Below are 26268 nucleotides of genomic sequence, written 5' to 3' on the forward strand. Positions count from 1 at the left end.
CGGATCCCGGGCACGCACCAACGCACCGCGTGTCCGGCCATGCTGAGGCAGCATCCCACATACAGCAACTAGAAGGATGTGCAACTATGACATACAACTATCTACTGGGGCTTCAGGGAGAAGAAGAGAGAAAAAAGGAGGAGGATTGGCATGGATGTTAGCTCAGGGCTGATCTTCCTCACACACACACACAAAAAAGACATCATGAGTTGTTAAACTTTTTGAGAATTAATCTCTTAATCCTTCAAGTAGGATTTTCCAACTCTGAGGCTGATGAGAAGTTTGAGAAAAGTTGGAAAATCTAAGCTTTTCAAGTATAAGTTTTAAAACATTCTAATTTATAAATATCAGACATCTTTAGGTAAAAAGAATCTTTGATAAACTTTTTGGTAGTTTGCTTACCGGAAAACCTCAAGGGGAGCAAAGACAGTACAGATGATGTCCCCAGAATGAGCCAATGAAGTCATGGAGGTAATTGAGATTTGGATAGTCCAAGCAAAGCGTAGTATCACATCCTCTATAATGGCACAGTAGTAATAGGCCTGTGGAATAATAAGCAAATTGAGTACACTTATCATCATGTTTCTCACAAATAAGCACACTTATCACAGCAACAAAGACTCACACATGTCCCACCAACAAGCACAGGTTAAAGAGGAAAAAGAGTTTTATTTTCATTTTATTTTATATTTTAGAAAGATTTCACCAATTTCATTTTTTTCCTTAAATGATACAATATTTAAAATGAAGTTTTACTAAATCTCAGTAATCATTTAACAAATATATTTCATTCTCATATTGTATATCAGGCTCTCTTCTACCCCAGAAATACAAGCCAGATGAGATCCTTGATCTGACTGAGATTACATTCTAATATGTACGTGATATGCTAATGACTCAATAGCTAATATTAGAAAAGATTAGCATATTTATTAACTGTTATTTGCATTTTTATTCTCAAATTGCCTTAACCTGCATTTGAAGGAAGTTTTGCCTTGCTTTTTGATGTCAGTAAATGAAATTAAACTTGGATTTCACAAACATGGTTGAATTTAAGGAATGTTCCATTTTTACATGGGAAAGATGGCACTCAATGAATTCTTCCAGGTACTAGTACTCAGTATTTAGGAGTCCAGTTTCAGCTACCCAAAAGTCTTAAGTACATAAACTGCCAATAGACCAGAACCGTAATTCATGGATTTGCTTATTACTAATCTCTGAATAATTAGCTCTTTAAGTATGCGTACTTAAAGGTTGCGACATCTTATGGGAACTAGAACCGCTACATATTAAGCCAGAGCAGTTATTTTACTTTAAACAAAGGAATACTAGTCATATCATAATGAAGGCCATTAACAAAAAAACAGCAGTCCCTTTGCCACCTTCTCTTTCTATTCTCTAGAGACAACCATTTTCAAGATTTGTAGCTATTCCTCCTAGTATCTATCCTCCATATTTCTAAACAATGTGTGTATACTGCTATATCCTCATTAATCAGTTTTAGACATTATCATTGACTGATTATGATAGATTTTATGAAGATTTTAACACATTAACATACCTCCCTGTTCCCTCCCCCATCCATCCAATATAGTGATAATGCAATTTTTGGATAAATCCACATTGAGTGAACTCATTATTAGGCCTCAGCAAAGAACTGCAATTTCATGTGTCTTTAAGAGTCAGTCTTGGGGCCGGCCCCATGGCTTAGCAGTTAAATGCACGCGCTCCGTTACTGGTGGCCTGGGTTCGGATCCCAGGTGCGCACCGACGCACCGCTTCTCCGGCCATGCTGAGGCTGTGTCCCACATACAGCAACTAGAAGGATGTGCAACTATGACGTACAACTATCTACTGGGGCTTTGGGGTGGGGGGAAAGGAGGAGGATTGGCAATAGATGTTAGCTCAGAGCCGGTCTTCCTCAGCAAAAAGGGGAGGATTAGCATGGATGTTAGCTCAGGGCTGATCTTCCTTACAAAAAAAAAAAAAAGAGTCAGTCTTAAGTTGATCCAGGATGACTACATGGGAGCTGATGTTACCAAAAATATGAAAGTCTTTTGGGAGGAATACACTTAACTTGAGGTCAAGAGACAGACAAAAGTTAAATTTTAATATGGAGATAACAAAAATACTTCCTGGACCAAGGTGTGGTGCTCAATGTTATGCATTATTAAATCCATACCAACTGATTTTCAGTTTCATATAGCTGTGTTCTTAATTTTTAAGTGAAGCTCCACTGGACTCCACAAATAATTTCTTTCCTTTTCATGTGGAATGAATTTTATTCCAACACTTGCCTTTTTAAAATTGAAAGGAATGTGGTGATCCAGCAGAACATTTTTCTTATAAATTTGCAAATTGTAGGAAAGCATATACTTTATTTTCTAGGGTCATGAAAATATATAATAATAAAGAAACTGATTGAAATATTTTATTCACTAATCTCATTACATAGAAACCAATAAGTTAGAACTATCAGAAAGGAGAAATGGATTAACATTTACATAAAGATACAGACAGTGCATCTAAGCAATCAGCATAACAAGAAATAAATGTATTATATCTCTCAGTAAGGCAAGAATGGTATAAGGCAAGAATGGTATAAAGAGCAATAAGGCACATACATTTGGTGAGCACAAAAGGACCATCTTTACCTGAGTTCATGTCTGCTCTCTGAATTGTGCTCACCATTACTGATTTTCTTTTCAAACAAGATTTATAAAGATATGTCTAGTGTCTTGGTCATACAACCAAAATTTGCACATTGGGATTATGTTACAGCTTACGTAAAAAAAAGATCACTGAGAGGGCTGGCCCAGTGGCGCAAGCAGTTAAGTGCGCGCGCTCTGCTGCGGTGGCCCGGGGTTCGCCAGTTCTGATCCCGGGCGCACACTGATGCACTGCTTGGCAAGCCATGCTGTGGTGGCGTCGCATATAAAGTGGAGGAAGATGGGCACGGATGTTAGCCCAGGGCCAGTCTTCCTCAGCAAAAAAAGAGGAGGATTGGCAGATGTTAGCACAGGGCTGATCTCCTCACCAAAAACAAACAAACAAAAAAAAACAAACAAAAAAAGATCACTGTCAATGATACCCCCTTTTCTGCTTTCATTTGCTTATCTGGTCACTCTACATATCATTCTTCATATCCACTCTCCTATAATTTATCTTTCATCCTCACACTTGCAAACAGCCTGCCATACTCACCACTTGAATATTACATAATCATACATTTTTCAAAGTACAATTTTGAGGTACTCGTGACATTTTGACATAGTATAAAATATTAGTGACCCAATCTATACTCCTCTCCCTATCATAGAATTTTAGAACTGGGAAAGGATCAAGAGGTAATCTAGTATAACCCCCTACCTTATAGAAGAGAATATACGAATATACTGAAGTCTGGTTGCCCAAGTTACAAAGCTAGTTAGTGAGGGAACTGGGATTATAATTCACTTATCAGGATTTTCAGTTCATTGTTTAATTTCTTTCAGTATCTGAGTAAAGATACTCCTGATCTTCTGACTTTTAAATTCAGCCTCTCTCGTCCTTTTATTCATATATAGATAAATCCTAAAATAATTCCTAAGGAATTATCCACATATTTTCAGCTTGAATTGGCACTTCAAACAAAAACTGATTGAAATAAATGAAAGGAGAAGTATTTCTGATGCACCCAAGCAGAGTTAGGTGCTCCCTTTTCTTTGTGCTTTCATAGCACTGCTCAGTCAAGTGCTTATTCATTCATTCCACAAACATTAAATCTACTATATGCCAGGCACTATGCTGGGCTGTGAGGGATATGGATACCGAACCACATAACTAAAATACAATGTGATAATTGCTATAATGGAAGTTTGGGATTAGGACAAATGGCTAAATATGCTTGAAGAAATAAAGAAAGGCTTCTGAGAGAAAGGAACACTTAAACTGACTTTTAAAAAGAAGCAATAGGAGTTTGCAAGGCAGACAAAAGGGAGAGAGGGCACCTGAGACGAAGAGAATTGCATATTGAAAAATAAATCATAAATTATAATAAGTTATTTATTCCTCTATTCTAATCTTTAACACATCGTATTGTAATCTGTTTACTTATCTGTTTAGAATATAGTTCATGGTCTCTCTGAGAACCAGAATTTTACTTTGTTTCCATTTTCTGTAGTGCCTAGCATATAATAAACACGTGACACACTTTTGCTGACTGAATGAATTAATATTTTTTGGTAATTAGTTATTTTTTCTAATTATAATATTAGGTTGGGATTGGGTATGTGTATTGTAATAGGATTTACCTGGTGGTACACCTGAGTTTTTTTTTCTTTAACAAACACAAACACTTTGTACATACTTTTTGGGGGTATACAATCTCTTCCCGGAGGAAGGTGTTTTCTCCAGCATTCTTATCAAAGAGACCCCAGTCCATCTTCAGATCCCAGATGAGAGTATAGCAGGAGCTGATGATGCAGAAGACAATCCACAGGTAAAAGAACACCATGGTGTCTGAGTGATTCCGTTCTGAAGAAAGAAAAGGGAAAGGGAAAAGAGAAAATTACTAGATTTAAGTAAAATGCTTCATTAAATAAAACTAATTAAAAAACAGATTCTTTATACAGCTCCATAAAAAAAGATTTTAAACAAATCTCCCTAGTAGGATTATTGTCTAACAAAGTTTAAATAATAAATCTGATTCTCCTTCCAAAGTAATCATTAAACATTGAATACATAAAATCGGTACAAATGTGCATTTGGAGTCTTGGAGGCTCTATGCTGAACAAATAAAAATCCAAATAATTGCAATGGAAGTTTTGAATATTACAAAATGATGTCATTTTAAATTTTGCCATCAGGTGGCAGCTTAGGGTCAAAGATGAAAAAAAATGTATGAAACACCACTAACAAGGAATGTGCTGCGTTCGTTTCAAGAAATTCTTGGATTGTTTTTACTTTAGAACATTTCCTGCATACACTAAGATCTTGTCAATACTTATTGTGAAGGCAACCAGATAATTTGTATTCTAGATAAAACACCAGAGAGCAACAGACAGAGGAGGAATTATTTTTAAGGATATATATAAAAGCAAATTTCTCTCAAATCACAAACCAAAGCATGATATTTTTGCTTCTTTTAGAGGTTGTTTATTGATACAAAGGCCTAATCCGACTTTATGCTGGGAATAATTTAAAGTAACTTTTAGCTTTATGTTGAGAACACTATAATGTGCACTAAATCAGAATAATAAAAATAATTTGCAAATGTAGTTACACAATTTAGTCTTTTTCACTCTTAAGTGCTTCATATATTCTCTAATGAAATTCTTTTTTGGTAAGTTTGAAAGTCATCAAGATGTTATTTGTGTTCTCTAGGTACAGAATATAGGTTTATAACTACTAATACGGTCCTGAATCATCAGGAAAAAATGGTACAAAACATCTAATTCAAAAAACGTTTGACTTTTGGTTAGTTTCCCAAAGGCACAGAGAGTAAAGAATGTATCATGCATTATCCATAATCCTTCCTATTAAAATAAACACGTGTTTATTAATCATTTTTAGGTATTAAAGTGTTAGGTACCGTATGAGTCAAAGGCACCCTTTAGAAATGTATAATCTAGTAAGTGAAACAGCCATTTGTTCTTGATGATAAATTCGAGCTCAAAATAAAGTATAAACAAACTATTACGAGAACATCAAGGAGAATGGGAATGTTTCCAACAGTAGGAAATAAGAGGAAGTAGCATTTGAGTTATTTCTAGAAGGATAAATAAATAGCGTTGCAAAAGTCAGGCAGATGAGGCAAGGCCATTCAAGGCTGAAGGAAGATAATGAAAAGGTATGGGAGTGGGAAAGTGCAAGGTGTGTTTGAGAAGCTACAAGTAATCTAAATCTAGTGTGGGTGAAATATAGATGATGTAAAGATTTATGATGATTTAAAATGAGGCTTTTGCGCTCGCTTCGGCAGCACATATACTAAAATTGGAACGATACAGAGAAGATTAGCATGGCCCCTGCGCAAGGATGACACGCAAATTCGTGAAGCGTTCCATATTTTTTAGTATTTTAGTGGCGAACATGATGTAATCTATGCAGAAATAGAAGTATAATGATGTACACCTGAAATTTTTACAATGTTATAAACCAATGTTACTGCAATAAACAAAAAATTAAAAAAATAAAATAAAATAAAATGAGGCTTTTGATGATTTGAAAAAGACATTTTGAGTCTAGCTGTGGAATGCCTTCTTGGGTCTTAGGATCAGATCTGTATTTTAGGAAAATAACTGGTCTAGTTGGCAGGTTGCTTGCATCAGAATTACTTAGTAGGTTAAAAAAATACAGATATATCAGAGTTACAGTGTTGTATCAGTGTCACTTCGAACAAGCTCATGAGAGCTGATAAATGTTCAGAAACTTTATAAGCTGGTTGTAAACACAGTCATTATTAAAAATTAAATTACATAAATTTACAATTAGTTATATTAAAAACAAAGGTAACAAAATCTCAAAATTCATGACTTCTCAATTATTTTACTAAATTTTGCCATTATCTCTTCTTTCAGGTTATTTATGTTTATCGTATCTGTATGATGGAAATACTATATAATGTTGTGCTACTGTACATCTTTTCCCAATACTCAATGTTATTATTTTAGTAGCCTGAACTTGGCTGGGTGGAAGTATTTACACCACGGAAATCAGCAAACACTGCAAATCAGTGCCTCCTAACCGCACCCCCCTGAGCTTGTTTATTAAACACACACCAGCACACCACTGTCCAGCCTCTTCTCCTGGAAAGTCAGTGGCAGGGAAGAGAAACTAATATTTTTTAAATGGTCCAAAAGTGATTCTACTGAACAGTCAAGCTTGGATATAAACACATTTTCAAGTTTAAACTATTTCCACAAAAACTTTTCTTCATCAAAAGCAAATTGAGTTGAATATTTATACTAAAACATTGTGCCATTTGAGTTATCAATTTAAAAGGTCTAACAAAATACGTATTATCTAGGTTTAGTTGAATGTGTTCTGATGTATCTGTTTATTTCATTCTATAGACAGATACAGGGTCTAGCTGAGTAATACTGTTCATTGTGCCAGGTGCTTTACATATATTTTCTCATTTAGTTTTTGCAACAATAAACAATCATTTTGTTTGCTAGTGAGAGTAACCAAATGAGAATAGAGTAATATTACATTTAGCAGGAGGCTACAAAATAAACTCAAGTGACTATAGGAAATATCAAGTCTTACTAGTGAAAGCTGATTTTCTTTCCTAATTATTGAAGAAATCACGGAATTCAAATTATTATATAAAAGAAGGCTGTGGGGGGAAAAGTAAAAAAAAAAAAAGGAGCTATGAGCCAATTTTATTTTTTCTAGATTTTAAATACAAGTCCTATCCTTAGAACATAAATCTTAAAATGGTACAACGGGTCAAGTGCCTTCCTCCTTTCTAAGCCCTTAGTATGTCTATGAAATTTCTATGAAGCAAGCATACATGAGGACTGACTGACTTTTAAAAAACCAAATATCAAAATATTTTAAGAGAATATTTTGGAATAAGAAATGTTTTATTGGGGGTCGGCCCAGTGGCGTAGTGGTTAAGTTCATGCGCTCTACTTCTGCGGCCCAGGGTTCAGAGGTTCGGATCCCAGGCACAGATCTACGCACTGCTCATCAAGCCACGCTGTGGCGGCAATCCCACATACTAAATAGAGGAAGATGGGCACAGATGTTAGCTCAGGGCCAATCTTCCTCACGAAAAAAAGAAAAAAAAAAAGAAAAGTTTTATCTTATGGACTTCTTCAAACAATGATTAGTGTACATCTGGTCTAGATATGCTACATTTTGGTCTCTTTTTAATTATTACCCTTATTTGATCCTTCCCATTCCCAAATGAGGAGTGATTCTCCCTGAACTTATCTGCTTTCATCAGTATTCAGGGGAAGTACTGGAAAGATATCATCACTTTAGGCAAGCAATTACATCTAATTCTCTCTTGGCTAACTGGTAGCCCACTTTAGTGATGTTCGGAATTACAGAAAATCAAGTCATTGCTATTCTACCCTAAGAGTCTATCTATTACACACCTGCCACGTTAGACGCATAATTCATACTGGACATATTTATGGTAATGATATCTACTGAATCTAAAACAAATAAAAATAAGCTTCTTAGAGTTTTGTACCCATAGCCATTGTCAGAAGGATAAAGAAAAATAACATGTCAGGAAAAGTGCTAAGAGAGAAATGAGAAAAAGTACACATGGAAATCATCCTAAATCATATTCCAGGGAGGATATTTTAAAAATGAAAAAAGTGGCACTGTGTGAAGAGAAAGTGAATGGTCTTCTTTTCAACTAAAATATTTCTGCTCTGGTAATAGTTCACTAGCGTTTAACCTGAAATTAAATAAGAAAACAAATAAAATAGACTGGACACCTTTTCAAAGCCTAAACCTATATCAGTAAGCTGAGTTATGAATGAGTTTGGCATCTAGCAAATCCTAGTTCTATTCCTACAACCCAAAAAAATCAAACCACTGAATTATGAGATTAATATGGCTCTGTGAAAAATTAATGGATATGGACACTTCCCTGATCTTTAATGTGCTTTAGTTAATATGTGAGGTCACATATATTAGACCTCCTCAGGTGATTATCATATTTATCCTCAGGGCAGCCAAGACAGACATAATTATTCCCATTTTACAGTTAAGGAAGCTGAAGTTCAGAGAGACAGTAAGTGCAAAGATAACTGGATTTGAAGTTAGAAGATCTGTGTTTGAATCTAGACTCTGACTCTTTACAACTTTGTGATTAGAGAAAATTCACAACTTTAAAATGATGGAGACGAAAATGGAAATAATTAGGCCTATGGATAAATGAGGAAATTAGAAATAGGAATGTATCCCAAGAACTATTTGTACTAGACAGTGATGTTTCTCTAAGTCCATCTCACCTCAAAAATGAAAAAACAGTTCTGCAAAACTATGAAGTAACATTAAAAACATTTCTAAGCTATGTATAAAATAGAATTTTAAAACTATACACATATTATTATTTCATACTCTAAAGAAAACTATGTTTATATAAAAGACAGACGTGGCTATCCCTGATGAAGGAAGTATAATTATTAGGGGACTCACTTTTAATTGTATGTATTTCTGTGTTACTTGAATTTCACTTATACAGTGATATATACATATCTAAGTTTTACTTGTATAATTAAAAATAAAAGAAAAAGACAAGAAAAAAGATACAAAAATTCTCAATGAAATATTAGCAAACCAAATTCAACAATACATTAAAAGGATACACCATGATCAAGTGGGATTTATTGCAGGGATGCAAAGATTGCTCTACATCCACAAATCAAGCATGATACACCACATTAACAAAATGAAGGATAAAGACAAAAACTCTCAACAAAGTGGGTATGGAGGGAACATACCTCAACATAATAAAGGCCATATATGATAAGCCCACAGCTGACATCATATTCAACAGTGAAAAGCTGAAAGCTTTTCCACTAAGATCAGGAACAAGACAAGGATATCCACTCTTACCACTTTTATTCAACAGAGTATTGGAAGTCCTAGCCAGAGCAATTAGGCAAGAAAAAGAAATAAAAGACATCCAAATTGGAAAAGAAGAAGTAAAACTGTCAGTATTTGCAAATGACATACTATAAATAGAAAATCCTAAAGACTCCACTAAAAAACTATTACAACTAATAAATGGATTTAGCAGAGTTGCAGCATACAAAATCAATATACAGAAATCTGTTGCATTTCTATATGCTAATAATGAACTATCAAAAAGAGAAATTAAGAAAACAATCTCATTTACAATTACATCAAAAAGAATAAAATACCTAAGAATATATTTAACCAAAGAGGTGAAAGACCTGTACACTGAAAACTACAAGACACTGATGAAAGAAACTGAAAAACACACAAATAAATGGAAAGATATCCCATGTTCATGGGAAGATGTCCCATGCCCAGATTTAATATTGTTAAAATGTCCCTACTACCCAAAACAATCTACAGATTCAATGCAGTCCCTATTAAAATTCCAGTGGCATTTTTCACAGAGTTAGAACAATTATAAAATTTGTACAGACCCACAAAAGACTCCAAATAGCCAAAGCAATCTTGAGAAAAAAGAACAAAGCTGGAGACATCATGCTCCCTGATTTCAAACTATATTACAAAGCTATGGTATTGGCATAAAAACAGACACATAGATCAATGGAACAGAATAGAGAGCCCAGAAATAAACCCATGCATATATGGTCAATTAATTTACAATAAAGGAGCCAAGAATATACAATGGAGAAAGGATAGTCTCTTCAATAAACAGTGGTGGGAAAACTGGACAGCAACATGCAAAAGAATGAAACTGGAACACTATCTTACACCATATACAAAAATTAACTCAAAATGGATTAAACACTTGAACATAAGACCTGAACCCATAAAATTTCTAGAAGAAAACACAGGTGGTAAGCCTCCTTGAAATTGGTCTTGGAGATGAATTTTTGGATTTGACACCAAAAACCAAGGCAACAAAAGCAAAATAAACAAATGGGATTACACCAAACTAAAAAGCTTCTGTACAGCAAAGGAAACCATCAACAAAATGAAAAGGCAACATACTGAATGGGAGAAAATATCTGTAAATCATATATCTGATAAAGGGTTAATATCCAAAATACATAAAGAAATCATACAACTCAATTGCAAAAAAACAGTCCAATTAAAAATGGGCAGAGGATCTGAGTAGATATTTTTCCAAAGAAGACATACAGATGGCCAACAGACACATGAAAAGATTCTCAACATCACTAATCATCAGGAAAATGCAAAAATAAAACCACAATGAGATATCACCTCACACCTGTTAGAATGGCTATTATCAAAAAGACAAGAAATAACCAGTGTTGGTGAGGATGTGGAGAAAAGGAAACCTTGTGTACTGTTGGTGAGAATGTAAACTGGTGCAGCCACTACAGAAAACAATATGGAGGTTCCTGAAAATATTTAAAAAAAGAACTACTATATGATCCAGCAATTCCTCTTCTGGGTATTTATTTGAAGATAATGAAAATACTAACTCAAAAAGATATATGTACCCCCATGTTCACTGCAGCATTATTTACAATACCCAAGATATGGAAACAACCTAAGCGCCCAGTGATGGATGAATGGATAAAGGAAATGTGATATATACGTGTGTGTGTGTGTGTATATATATATATATATATATATATATTTCCCAATGGAATATTATTCAGCCATAAAAAAGAATGAAATCTTACCATTTGCGATAACATGGATGGACCTTGAGGGCATTATGTTAAGTGAAATAAATCAGAGAGAGAAAGACAAATACCGTATGATCTCACTTACATGTGGAAACTAAAACAAAACAAAACAAAACCAAGCTCATAGATTCAGAGCACAGATTGGTGGTTGCCAGAGGCAGAGGGTAGGGGAGTAGGCAAAATGAGTGAAGGGATTCAAAAGGTACGAACTTTCTGTTATAAAATAAATACATCATGGATATGTAACATACAACATGGAGACTATAGTTAATAACAATGTATTGCATATTTGAAAGTTGCTAAGAGAGTAAATCTTAAAAGTCCTCATCACAAGAAAAAAAATTCTCTAACCATGGATGGTGACGGATGGTAACTAGACTTACTGTGGGATCATTTCGCAACATATACAAATATCAAATCATTATGTTGTACACCTGAATTTAATATAATGTTGTATGTCAATAATATCTCAGTTAAAAAAGACAGAAAAAGACAGGAAGAAAATGGGCTAAGGAAAATAGTTGCTATTAGGGTGATGATTTTATAAATGATTTAAACAAGCTTTTAATATTGCTATATTGTTTTTATAATTATAAAGAGAACAGATCAGTGGTTACCAGAGGGGAAGGGAGTTGGGGCGTGGCCAAAAGAGGTAAAGGGGCACATATATATGGTGACAGATAAAAATTAGACTATTGGTAATAAGCATGATGCAGTCTATACAGAAACTGATAAATAATAATGTACACCTGAAATTTCACAACGTTATAAACCATTATGACCTCGGTAAAATAATAATAAAAAGAAAAATAGTAAACAGGAATTCATTTATTCATTCAACAAATGTTTACTGAGTGTCTACTATAAGATGCATTATTTATTATATAGTTATAATACTTAAGATTAACTCCAAAGAAAAATCTGCATACTTCTACATTCAACAGACACATGTTGAACGTCTGTTGGGTAACCAGCTATATTTTAGAGAATGGGGATGTACTGAAGAACTATTAGGGGCTAAGTGTAAAAGAAAAGAGATATAAAGTAAGCAAAAACAAAATGTGTAAGTGCAATTGTAGACCTGTGCATAGAGGAGGAATCAATAAGCCAGGGTTTCAGCAGGGGGAAGAGCCAGGAAAGGCTTTGTGGAGGAGGTGCTACTTGAACTGAGTCTTGAAAGGACTTGGTTATGAGTTAAACAGGTTTATGAGGCAGAAAGAGCCATGTCAAATAGAGTAGACACCATTCATTCATTCAATGAGTACCTACTATATGCCAGATACTATTCTAGGTACCGGGCACACAGTAGTGCATCTTATTCATTAATGGGCAAATTTCCTGCTGCAATGAAGCTTCCTACTTAGTAAGGGTAGATAATAATCAAATACACAAATAAACAAGAGGATTTCAGACAGTGAAAAGCACCATAAAGAAAACAGAACAGGGTGACATGACTGAGACTGGCAGAATTCCTCTAGATAGTATTCAGGCAGAGAAGGTTTCCAAGTTGAGACCTGAGTAATGAGAAGGAGCCACCCACATGGAAAGCTGAAGGAAGAGTTACATAAGTAATATTACATTTTCTAGTAACCACATTTAAAAAGAAACAGGTAAAATTAATATTAATAATATATTTTACTTTATCTAAAATGATACTTTAATATATAATCAATATAAAATTATTAATGAGATCTTTTACACACTTTTTTTCATACTATGTCCTCAAAATCCAGTTTGTATTTTACACTCATAGGACATTTCAATTTAGACTAGGCACATTTCAAGTGCTCAAGAGCTACATATAGCCAGTAGCTACATTACTGAATAGTGCAATGCTAGATATAACAGGGGAGATGAGTTTGAGGGGTGAAGACTGAAAGCACTGTACTAATGAGAAGGCTGCTGTAGTAGCCCAGTGAGAAATGATAAGGACTAGAATGGAGAAGAAGTACATGTATAGACAGGTCAGGCAAACACTGAGAAATATTTAGGAACTAAAATTGGCAGGAATTAGTGAGCTGTGAAGGTAAGATAAAGAGTAGAGTCACAGATGACTCCTAGTTTTTAACCTGGGTGACTGGGTGGTTTAGCGCCATGAACTGAGATAGTAAACATGGGGCCTGAAGCAAGCTTACGGAAAAAAACTTAGTTTAGTTTTGAATATGTTGACTTTGAGGTATCTATGAGACATCAAGATGGAAAATGCCCAGGAAACAACTGGAAATAAAAATAAGAAGCTTGAGATACAGATTTGAAAGTCATATATACGTAGACAACGGTTGAAACCATTTTGAAACCATCAAAATAACACAAGCCTCTTCTCTGAAAAGGGCAAGGATACAATCAGAAACAGAAGTTTTCCATCTACACTGCATTTGACTAAACTTGGTTGAGTTTATGCTCCCTGTATTTCTTTACACCGAAGATCCAAAGAGAGGAGAGCTCTTTCAAATGTTATAGAGCTTCTCCTTATCCATATCAAAATATAAATCCTAATCCTATATTTGTATACATTTCAAGGTTTGTAAAGATGTTTAAATATTATATAGAGTTACTGTGGCTATAGGAATAGAGACAGTGAGGATAGGCAGACTACTATTTTGAGATGTAGGAATGAGAAAAGGAAAGAGACCAGATCAGATGGCTTAATGAGACAAGGGAAGTCTTCAGGGTGAGAGACTCTTAAGCATGTGTATAGGCTGAAAGGAAGGAGCCAGTATGATGAAGAGACTGAATATTTAGGAAAGAAAAGGGATGACTGCCAGAGCAAGATCCCGAAAGACAAAGGAGAAAATGAGGTCAGAGTACATTAGGAGGGAAATCTTGTTACGCAAGACTGAGAAAAATATGGTGAGAATGGGTTTGGATTAAGTAAGTATGTAGGTAGAAGGTAGCTGAAGGAAAATGATTCCTGATAGGTTCCCTTTCCCAAGGTAGCAGGAGACAAAGTTGTCTGTAAAAGTAAAAAAGTAAAGCAGAAAAGACTGAGTTAGAGGCTTGAGAAAAGCAATGAAGAATTATCATAAAAACCCCCTTTCAAGTTAATATTTCTGACATGAATAAAAATTTAATAATAAAAGTTAGCAAAGGACAAAATAAAACATGTAAGTTTAGAAAGAAGGTAATCTCTCCTTCCTATGATAGTCTTTTCATAAAACATTTTGTTTGTGCTTATATTCTGTCTTTTACAATGTATATACACGTACTTCTTTTCTCTTTCCCGTAAGACTGTATCCTATCTAGCATTTTAAAAAGAATTTAACTTTACACTAGAGTGAATTGTATATATATTTGTCTTTTCCATTAAATTGTAATGTCTCTTAGGGAGAGACCTCATGTCTGCATTTTTCCAGGGCCTATGAACTACACGGCATGTAGTAGGAACTCAATTAATTTAACCTGCCAAATTGAATTTGGGGGAGGCAACATGGTTTCTGGGCAGCCTACACATGCAATGTGTCCCTGAAAACTTGTATAAAGCTGAATATGAAAAATTCAAGTAACAGATGTACATGTTATATGAGGATTTTATTTCCTGAGAGCTAAAAGTAAAGACAATAAAACCCCTTATGATACCTTCCTTGCCTTTTAGAGATAATCTTTAATGACATTATTCCCAACATCTTCCAGACATTCTTTGCGTTTACCCTTTACAACAGAACACAGCTAATCTCTTCAAATCCAATGAGTGTTGCACTGATGCTTTAAAATTGTTGCTTTCTACATGCCGAATGATTTCCATCTTTGTTTTAATTGTGTTCAACTTGAGACATTTCTTTTTAATAATGATGTGTACTATGTTTTATAATTCTCACCCATTTTAATAAAAATGCACAAAATACAATAAAATATTCAAATAATCACACAAATGCACTAGTATTGGTGACAAAGAAGGTGATGATGCCAAGGCTGTTAGTTGGCAGCTACTGCTACCATATAAAAGCAGCAAATGTTCTGAATCCAAAGGATAATAAAGGGTGTGTGTGTGTGTGTGTCTGCATATATCTCCAAAGTTTCGTACCATAATACCCAAAATGTCCAGGTTTCAATCGAAAACCACTAGTCATACCAAGAACCAGGAAGATCTCAAACTAAACGCAAAAAAGACAATCAATGGATGCCAAAACTCAGATGACAGAGATGTTGGAATTATTTGACAAAGAATTTAAAGCAGTCATGATACAATTGCTTTAATGATGAATTATGAAATGCTCAAACCAATGAAAAAACAGAAAGCCTCAGCAAAGATACCAGAAAGTCTCAGAAAAGAAATAGAAGACATAAAGAAAAACCAAATGGAAATATCAGAATTGGAAAATACAATAACCCAAATAAAAAGCTCAGCAAATTGTGTTAGCAGAATAGACGAGACAGAGGAAGGAATCAGCAAACTGAAGACAGAACAATAGAAATTATCCAACCTGAACAACAGAGAGAAAATAGACTGAAAAAAAAAAATGAAGTGAGAGATTCAGGGACCTACGTGACCATAAGAAATGACCTAACATTTGGGTCATCAGAGCCCAGAAGGAGAGAAAAGGGGGAAGCTGAAAAAGTACTTGAAGAAAAAATGGCTGATAACTCCCCAAATTTGGTAAGAGACACAAACTGACAGATTCAAGAAATTGAGCAAACCTAAATAGAATAAATAAAGAAATAAATAGAATGACCTTAAATAGACCTTAAATAGAATAAATAAAGAAATCCATGTCAAAACACATTATTATTAAGCTTCTGAAAACTGAAGACAAAGAAAAAAAATCTTGAAAGCAGGCAAGAAAAATCTGATACCTTAACCATCAGGGTTAAAACAATTTAAATGACAGCAGAGGGCCGGCCCAGTGGCGCAAGCGGTTAAGTGCTCGTGCTCTGCTCTGGCGGCCCGGGGTTTGCTGGTTCGGATCCTGGGCGTGCACCGACGCACTGTTTGTCAAGCCATGCTGTGGCAGCGTCCCATATAAAGTAGAGGAAGATGGGCATGGATGTTAGCCCAGGGCCAGTCTTCCTCAGCAAAAAATGAGGAAGATTGGCAGATGTTAGCACAGGGCTGATCTTCCTCACAAAATAAATAAATAAATAAATAAATGACAGCAGATTTCTCATCAGAAATTTTCTAGAAGCCAGAAGGAAGCAGCACAAAACTTATCAGGTGCTGAAAAAAAGAACTATAAACCCAGAATCTTTTTTTTTTTTTTTTTTCAAACCCAGAATCTTATACTCAAACAAAATATCTTTCAGGAAATGAAGGGGAAATCAAGCTATTCTCGGATAATTGAAAAGTAAGAGAATTTGTCAGCAAATCTACCCTAAAAGAATTGTTGAATTCTCTAAACAGAAAGAAAATAATAAAAGAAGAAACCTTAAAACTTCAAGAAAGAAGAAAGAACCCAGCAAGCAAAAATATGGGTAAACACAATAGGCTTTCCTTTTCCTTTTGAGTTTTCCAAATTAAGCTTGATAGCTGAAGCAAAAATTATAACACTGTCTGATGTGGTTCTAAATGTATGTAGAGGAAATATTTAAGACTTACATTACAATTATAATTGGGGGAGGATAAAGAGATGTAAAGGCAAGTAAGGTTTCTATAAGTCACTCTGGTAAAATGACGACACTAGGATACTGGGATAAGTTATGTATATATAATGTAATACTTAGAACAATCACTAAAGAAGCTACACAGAGATACACTAAAAAATGCTATAGACAAATCAAAATGGAACTTTAAAAATGTTCAAGTAAAAACAGAGAAATAAAAAGCAGAGAGAGCAGAAAACCAAAAAAAAAGGCACACAAATTCTAACATATCAATAATTACATTACCTGTCAATGGTCTAAATATACCAATTAAAAAAGACTGGTAGAATGGATTAAAAACTATGACCCAACTATATCGTGTCTACAAGAAACTCATTTCAAATATAATTTATTAGTAGGTTGAAAGTAAAAGGATGAAAAAATATCATGTAAACATTAATCAAAAGAAAGCAGGGTGAATTCATTACTATCAAATAAAGCAGATTTCAGAGAAAAGAAAATTATTGGAGACAGAGGCATTATATAATGATAAAAGAGTCAATCTACCAAGAAGATGTCGCAATTCTAATTGTGTGTACATCAAACAACAGAGTAGCAGAATATGTGAAAGAAAAACTGATAAAATTGAAAGGAGAAATAGACAAATTCACAATTATAGTTGGAGATTTCAACTCTCCTCCTCAACAACTGATAGACCCAATAGATAGAAAATAAGCAAGGACAGAGAACTCAGCAACATCATCAACCAACAGGATCTAATAAACACTCCATCCAATAAAAGCACATTCTTTTCAAGTGCCCACTGAACATATACCAAGATGGGCCACAGAAAAATCTCCAAAGACTTGGAAACTAAAAAACATATGACTAAATAATTCATGCATCAAAAAGAAAGTCTCAAGGGAAATTTAAAAATACATTAAACTAAATACAATGAAAAAACAACATATCAAAATTTGTGGGACACGGCCAAAGCTGTGCTGAGAGGGAAATGCCTAGCATTAAACATATATTATACACACAATCACATATATTAGAAAAGAGAAAAAGTCTCAAATCTATAATCTAAACTCCCCCCTTAAGAATCTAGAGAAAGGAAAGCAAAATAAATCCAAAGCAAGCAGAAGGAAGGAAATAATAAAGATAAGAACAAAAATCAATAAAATTGAAAAGAAAAATCAATGAAACAAACAGCTGATTCTTTGAAAAGATTAATAAAATCAACAAACTTCTACTATGACTGACAAAGAAAAGAGAGAAGACACAGACTACCAATATTAGGAATGAAAGAGGGGAAGGGGATATCACTACGAACTCTGATGTCTAGGAATACTATAGAAAACTCTACACCCATAAATTTAGACAAGATAGATGAAATGGACCAAATTCCTCAAAAAACAGAGACTATCACAATTCACCAATTTGAAATAGATAACTTGAATAATCCTATAACTATTAAGGAAATTGCAATTGTAATTCGAAAACACCCCCAAAATAAATTTCCAGTCCCAGATGGTTTCACTGGAGACTTCTACCAAACTTTTAAAGAAGAACTCTTCCACAAATTAGAAGAGAGAAAACTTCCCACCTCATTTTATAAAATTAGTTTTACACCTTAAAGTTCTTAACAAAATAATAGCAAATAGAATTCAGCAACCATATAAAAAGAATTATATACCATGACCAAGTGGGGTTTATTCCAGAGATGCAAGGCTGGTTCATTATTCAAAAATCAATAATGTAATTTACCATATTAATGAGCTAAAGTTTAGAAGAAAAATCACAGGATCATATCAAATGATCCAGAAACAGCATTTGAAAAAAATTTAACACCCAATCATGACAAAATAAATACTCAGAGAAACAGGAATAGAGGGGAACTTCCTCAACCTGATAAAGTGTCAAAAAAAACCCTACAGCATTAGCTGAGGAAGTTTTATTTATTATATTTAGTGGTGGAAAACTGAATGCTTTTCCCCTAAGACTGGAAACAAGGCAAAGATATCTGCTCTCACCACTCTTACTCAACATTGTACTGGAAGCTCAAGCCAGAGCAATAAACTACAAATAAAAGGAAGTAAAGGCACAGAGATTAGAAAGGAAGAAACAAAACTGTCCCTATCTGTAGATGACATAATTGTCTATGTAGATAATCCCAAGGAATATACAAAAAAAATCCTCTTAGAATGAATGAATTCAGCATGGTCACAAGATATAAGATAAACATACAAAAATCAATTGTATTTCTACATACTAGCAACGAACACATGGACACCAAAATTTAAAAATACAATACCATCACTTATGATCACTGAAAAAAATATGTAACAGACTTGTACACTGAAAAATACAAAATGCTAATGAAAGAACTCAAAGAAGATCTAAATAAATGTAGAGAGATAACACGTTCATAGACTGGAAGACACAACATAGTAAAGACATCAGTTCTCCCCCAAATTGATATACAGGTTTAACACAATTCTTTTTTTTTTTTTTGTGAGGAAGATCGGCCCTGAGCTAACATCTGCCAATCCTCCTCTTTTTTTGCTGAGGAATACTGGCCCTGGGCTAACATCCGTGCCCATCTTCCTCCGCTTTATATGGGACACAGTCACAGCATGGCTTGCCAAGTGGTGCGTCGGTGCGCGCCCGGGATCCAAACCGGTGAACCCGGGGCTGCCACAGCAGAGTGCGTGCACTTAACCGCTTGCGCCACTGGGCCGGCCCTAACACAATTCTCATCAAAATTGCAGCAAGACTTTTTGTAGATATAGACAAGATTATTCTAAAATTTATAAAGAAAGGCAAAGGAACTAGAATAGCTAAAACAATTCTGAAAAAGAATAATAAAGTAGGAGGAATCAATCTACTCAGTGTTAAGACTTATTATATAGCCATAGTAATCAAGATTGTGTGTACTGGCAGAGGGACAGATTCATAAATCAATGCAACGGAATAGAGAGCCCAGAAATAGACCAGAGCGATAAGCTCAACTGGTTTTTACGGAAGCACAAAAGCAATTTAAGAGAGGAAAGACAGCCCTTTAGACAAAAGATGCTGGAGCAATTGGACATCCACTGGCAAAAAAATGAACCTCAACCTGTCTCATGCCTTATACAAAAATTAACTCAAAATAGATCACAAATTTAAATGTGAGACATAAAACTCGTAGAAAAAAGACATAGAAAACCTTCAGGCTCTAGGGCTAGACAAAGAGTTCTTAGACTTGAAACCAAAAGCACGATCCATAAAAGGAAAAATTGGTAAGGTAGGCTTTACCAAAATTAAAAACTTTTGCTTTGCGAAAGGCCATGTTAAGAGGATGAAAAGACAAGCTGCAGACTGGGGGGAAATATTTGCAAATATTATCTAATAACTTGTATCCAAAAATATACAAAGAACTCTTAAAACAACAATAATAAAACAAACAACCCAATTAGAAAATGGGCAAGAGGTCTGAAGAGACACCCTACCAAAGAAGATATGCAGACGGCAAAGAAGCATTTGCAAAGATGTTCAACATCACAAGTCATCAGGGAACTGCAAATTAAAACAGCAATGAGATACCACTACACAACTATTAGAGTGGCTAAAATTAAAAAAATTGACAATATCAAATGCTAACAAGCATGCAGAGCAACAACAACTTTCATTCATTGTTGATAGAAATGCAATATGGTACAGACACTTTAGAAGACAGTTTGGCAGTTTCTTACAAAGCTAAACATAGTCTTACCATATGATCCAGCAATTGTACTCCTAGGTTGAGTTGGGTTGAAAAGTTATGACCACACAAAAACCAGCACACAGATGTTTATAGCAGCTTTATTCATAATCGTCAAAAATTGGAAGTAACTAAGATGTGCTTCAGCAGGTGAATAGATGAATAAACTGGTACATCCATACAATGGAATATTACTCAGCTATAAAAAGAAATACACGTTCAACCCACAAAAAGACATTGGAAAAACCTTAAATGCCAATTGTTAAGTGAAAAAAGTCAGTCTGAAAAGACTACATACTGTATGGTTCCAACTATATGACATTTTGGAAGGCATACCTATAGAGAGAGTAAAAAGATCAGTGGTTTCTCAGGGAGAGGAAGGAGAAGGATGAATAGGTGAAGCACAGGGGATTTTTAGGGTATTCTGTATGAAATCGTAATGGTGGATACATGTCATTATGCATTTGTCACAACCTACAGAACCGTACAACACAAAGAGTGAATCTTAATGTAAACTGTGGACTATAGTTAATAATAATCTATCAATATTGGTTCATTAATTGTAACAAATGGACCACACAAATGCAAGATGTTAATAATAGGGGAAACCATGTGAGAGTGGTGTGGGCTGGGGGTGAGGTGGGTATATGGAATTCTATGTACTATCTGCTCAATTATTCTGTAAATCTAAAACTGCATTAACAAATCAAGTCCAGGGGCCGGCCCCAGGGCTTAGCGGTTAAGTGCGGGAGCTCTGCTACTGATGGCCCGGGTTCGGATCCCGGGCACGCACCGACGTACCGCTTCTCTGGCCATGCTGAGGCGTCGTCCCACATACAGCAACTAGAAGGATGTGCAACTATGACATACAACTATGTGCTGGGGCTTTGGGGAGAAAAAGGGAAAAAAACCAAAGGGGGAGGATTGGCAGTAGATGTTAGCTCAGGGCTGGTCTTCCTCAGCAAAAAGAGGAGGATTGGCATGGATGTTAGCTCAGGACTGACATTCCTCACACACACACACACACAAAAATCAAGTTCATTAATCATTCAAAAAAAAGACAAGCTGAAGACTGGGAGAAAATATTTGTAAATATTATCCAACAAAGGGCTAGTATCTAAAATATATAAAGAACTCTAAAAACTCAACAATAAAAAAAACAAACAAGCCAATTAGAAAATGGGCATAAGACACCAATAGACATTTCACTGAAGAGAATATACAGATGGCAAATAAGCATATGAAACGATGTTCAAAAAACTAAGATCACAATGAGATATTACTACACACCTATCTGAAGGGCTAAAATAAAAAAGAGTGACATCATCAAAAGCTGGTGAGGATGTGGAGAAATTGGATCACTCATACATTGCTAATGAGAATGTAACATGGTACAGTTACTCCGAAAATAGTTTGGCAGTTTTTTAAAAAAAACTAAACATGCAGCCAACATACTACCCAGCAATTGCATTCTTGAGCACTTGACCCAGAGAAATGACAATCTATATTCACCAAAAACCTGCACATAAATTTTTATAGCAGCTATATTCATAAGGGTCTGAAATTGGAAACAACACAAATGTCATTCAGTGGCTTAATGGTTAAACTATGGTACATCCATATTGTGGAATATTACTCAGCAATAAAAATGAACAAACTATTGATTTATGCAACAACCTGGATGAATCCCCAGAGAATTATACTGAGAGAAAAAAATGTAGATCTCAAAGGGTTACAGAACTGTATGATCCCACTTATATAACACTCCTGAAATGGCAAAATTATAAAATGGAGAACGTATTAGTGGCCGCCAGGGGTTAGGGAGAAAGTAGGGGCAGGAGGAAGAGAGTGTGGTATATAAAAAGGCAACAAGAGATTATGGAAATGTTCTGTATCTTAACTGTATCAGTGTCAATATCCTGGTTGTGATACTGTACTATACTTCTGTAATTTACCACTGGAGAAACTGTGTGAAGGGTATATGGAGTTTATCTGTATTATTTCTAACAACTACACGTGAATCTACAATTATCTCAAAACAAAAAGTTTAATTAAAAAAACACTTGGCTCTTCCTCAAAACTCTCATTGAATTAACCACTCCCTCTTTCAAACCATCTCAGTATGCTACACAATACTGCTAATACAGTATTATTACATTTTTCATATTCTCTTGTAATGTTATTCTCCCTTACTAAACTGTGAGCTCCAAGAGGATGTCTTACAGACAAGGTATGTCGTGTTCATCTATGTATGCCTAGCATCTAGCAGTCTCTGATGTACTGCGAGTGTTTTGTAAATGTTAGTTGAATGAAATAGATGTGATGTAATCAAGAAGGTAATTCAATAATTAAATTGTAGTTATGTTCAATTTACTACTATTCATATAGATCCTCATTTACTGGCTCCTCAATAGCAAAATGATCTCTTCAGTGATTATTAAAGATTGATTTCTCTCATTCCCCACTCCTTTAGTAATATAACTAAATAACAATAATTCTGGAGTGGACAAAATTATGTTTGTGCCTTCTCCCCTGCAAAAGATACAATTTCATTTATTTAACTAAATAGAATGCTATCAACCACAATCACTTTACAAAGAAATATAAGAATCCTATAAATTGTTGACAATGTCTCAAGTGCTTACTTTATGAAATTGTAAGAAAGCTTCAGGTACTACACACATGGTTAGGAACTTTTTTCTTAATTGAACTGACAAAAATTAAGTCATAAACACAAGTTAAAATTATAACCATTTAGGGGCTGGCCCAGTGGCGTAGCAGTTAAGTGTGTGCGCTCCGCTGCAGCAGCCTGGGGTTTGCAGGCTCGGATCCTGGGCCCGCACTGACGTACCGCTTGTCAAGCCATGCTGTGGTGGCGTCTCATAAAAAGTAGAGGAAGATGGGCACGGATGTCAGCCCAGGGCCAAGCTTCCTTGGCAAAATAGGAGGATTGGGATTGGATGTTAGCTCAGGGCTGATCTTCCTCACACACACACACACAAAAAATTATAACCATTTAAAAATGGAAATAAGATTGGAGTACATATTTAAGCAGCCATAATAGCAGGATACAGTAATTAGAGCTGAATAAAAAACAAATATAGATCACAAAAAGTCATCTAGACGTATAAGAAATACTAACGATATTCCAAATTTGGGTAATTAACAGATCTAAAAAGAAGGGAGTCAGAGTATATATAATAGGTGGCATGCATAGAGAGAAAGAGAAGGAATGCCAAAATCTCTTCCACCATTTCCCACACAACCTGCCAATATTCTATACTAGTATAACATATCAGATCTAAAAAAGCCATCTGAAACAATTCTTAATTTCAGAGTGAAACAGACCAAGACTGTGATGCCTTTTTATAGAAATTTTCATTTGATACTTTTTCTTTCAAATTGAATATTTTCAGAAGTAGAGTAAAATATGTATTATCCCAAACTTTACCAAAAGGATCAAAGCCAGTACTTCTGAAACATCTATTCAAATATTTCATCTAGGGACCATCTCCTCAATTGCAGTATCAGTCTTCTTTGAGATTTCATTAAAAACAAAAAGTTTAAATAGTTTCTAATGGTTTTAAGGAGATGGAGGAAAATCTAAAAGCCGATGGAGGAAATATAAATCTTTTTGTCAGTAAGGAACCCGTGGTTCCTCTCTTGATTTTTTTTTTGTGTTGAGACGTCTATTAGAGTAACATTTCTGGTCTGTCTCTGCGCTGTTCTCTCATTTCTCCCTAAAGAATTTTACACATATTTGCTTCTTATGAAGTGGGTACTACTGTAATCAGGTAACATGTGCAAGGTGCATATGATTCAAAGCTCATGCTCTCACCCAGTACGTTCTTTTGCCTCTCTACCATTCATTGCTTGACTGTCTAATAAGATCTCACAAATAGTACAGTAGGAGGAAGCAGTATTCAAACCCAGTTTTACTTGTCTCCCTATTGCTCAACGCTACATCCGTTTACAACCTCTATTCTTTACATTCTACTAGTATTTACTAAAGTGTGGTCAATCACCTTTAGCAGAAGCACCATGACTGGCATGTTAAAAATGCAAATTTTTGGATCATCACTCTAATCCTATTGAATCAGATTGAAGGTGGGTGCAAGATTATGCATTTTTAAGTAAGCATCCAAGAGGATTCATATACATACCAAAGTTTGAGGATCACAGCATTACATAAGGCTGTCTTGTTGAAAACACCTCTTTAGAGTGTAAAAAGGAATGGATTCAGAGACTCAGAATTCTGTTTTTGCTACTTATTGCCATGTGACCTGGGGCAAGCAATTTAACTTTCCTGATTAAAAAAAAAAAAGAGGGAGAGAGAGAGAATAACATCTGTTCTACGTTGATATCAGGTTTAAAATAAAATGTGTGCCAAGGTGCTACATGTTGGGAAATAGCTCTATTAGAATAACAGAATATAAAGAGCTGAAGGGGCCTTAGAAAGGAAGTCTAGGCCAATTCTTTAAAAAATTTTTTTTTTTTTGGTGAGGAAGATCGGCCCTGAGCTAACATCTGCCAATCCTCCTCTTTTTGCCGAGGAAGACTGGCCCTGGGCTAACATCCATGCCCATCTTCCTCCACTTTATATGGGACGCCACCACAGCACGGCTTGCCAAGTGTGCACGCCGGGGATCCGAACCAGCGAACCCCCGGCCGCCGCAGCGGAGCATGCACACTTAATCGCTTGTGTCACCAGGCCAGCCCCCCTTTTCAATTTTTTTTAATGAAAAATAACTTTCTTTCCCTGTTTATGAAAGAATTGCATCACTACAGAATAATTCATAAAAAGGCCAATAAAGTCAGAGCACTGGAAAACCATATTATCTATAAATGTTATTTTATTTTTATTCATTCTTTAAAAATTTTTAATAGTCTTACTTTCATTTTCTTGTATAATAGTAATGGTCAGAAGAATGTTAAATAGTGATGACTGTAGACATCCTCATGTTAGTCATTTGAATGTCTCTAATATTTCACCTCTAGTCATGATTCTACCCATTGGTCTAAGATATAGATCGATAGATGTGTGTATACAGTCGTCCCTCGGTATTCAAGGGGGATTGGTTCCAGGACTCCCACCCCCAACCCCACACCTGGCCACCTCGGATACCAAAATCCACAGTTGCTCAAGTCCCTTATATGAAATGGCATACTATTTGCATATAACCTATGCACATCCTCCCATATACTTTAAATCATTTCTAGATTATTTATAATACCTAACACAATGTAAATGCTACGTAAATAGTTGTTATACTGTATTGTTTAGGGAATAATGACAAGAAAAAAAAGTCTTTACATGTTCAGTACAGAGGCAACCATCGTAGGCCTTTTGATCCAGTGCTGGTTGAATCAACAGATACGAAACTGCGGATACAGAGGACTGACTGCAGACACAGTATTTGCTATATTTAAGAAGCATTCTTACATTCTTTTTTTTTTTTTAATTAATGTCTCCTTGGCATCTATTGAGATGTTACATGGCTTTTCTCCTTCAGTTTGGTGATACAGTAAAACATTCCTAAAGTATCTTAGTCATGGTAAATTATTCTTTTAATATACTGCTGGGTTCTAGCTTCTAATATTTTATTACAAATTTTTGTAGGTATATTCATAAGTAAGATTGGGCTATAGTTTTATTGAATGCTATCTTTTTTAGAATTATGA

At 35.0% G+C, this 26268-nt stretch overlaps 1 protein-coding gene and 1 non-coding gene across 2 annotated transcripts in view; one reads left to right on the forward strand and one right to left on the reverse strand.

Moving 5' to 3' along the window:
- The window catches only part of XPR1 (xenotropic and polytropic retrovirus receptor 1), a 210112-nt gene that overhangs the window by 9659 nt on the left and 174185 nt on the right, over positions 1-26268 (reverse strand). Inside the window, exons 12-13 of the mRNA XM_058539935.1 lie at positions 4349-4515; positions 403-542 (exon numbers count right to left, since the gene is read on the reverse strand). Of these exons, the coding sequence (XP_058395918.1) occupies positions 403-542; positions 4349-4515 (307 nt within the window). The remainder of the gene's footprint in view (positions 1-402; positions 543-4348; positions 4516-26268) is intronic.
- LOC131405050 (U6 spliceosomal RNA) lies at positions 5944-6050 on the forward strand. The gene has a single exon (XR_009219912.1). It is a non-coding gene; the product is annotated as a U6 spliceosomal RNA (small nuclear RNA).

Source organism: Diceros bicornis, chromosome 4 (genome assembly GCF_020826845.1).
Source record: "Diceros bicornis minor isolate mBicDic1 chromosome 4, mDicBic1.mat.cur, whole genome shotgun sequence".
Classification (NCBI taxonomy): domain Eukaryota; kingdom Metazoa; phylum Chordata; class Mammalia; order Perissodactyla; family Rhinocerotidae; genus Diceros; species Diceros bicornis.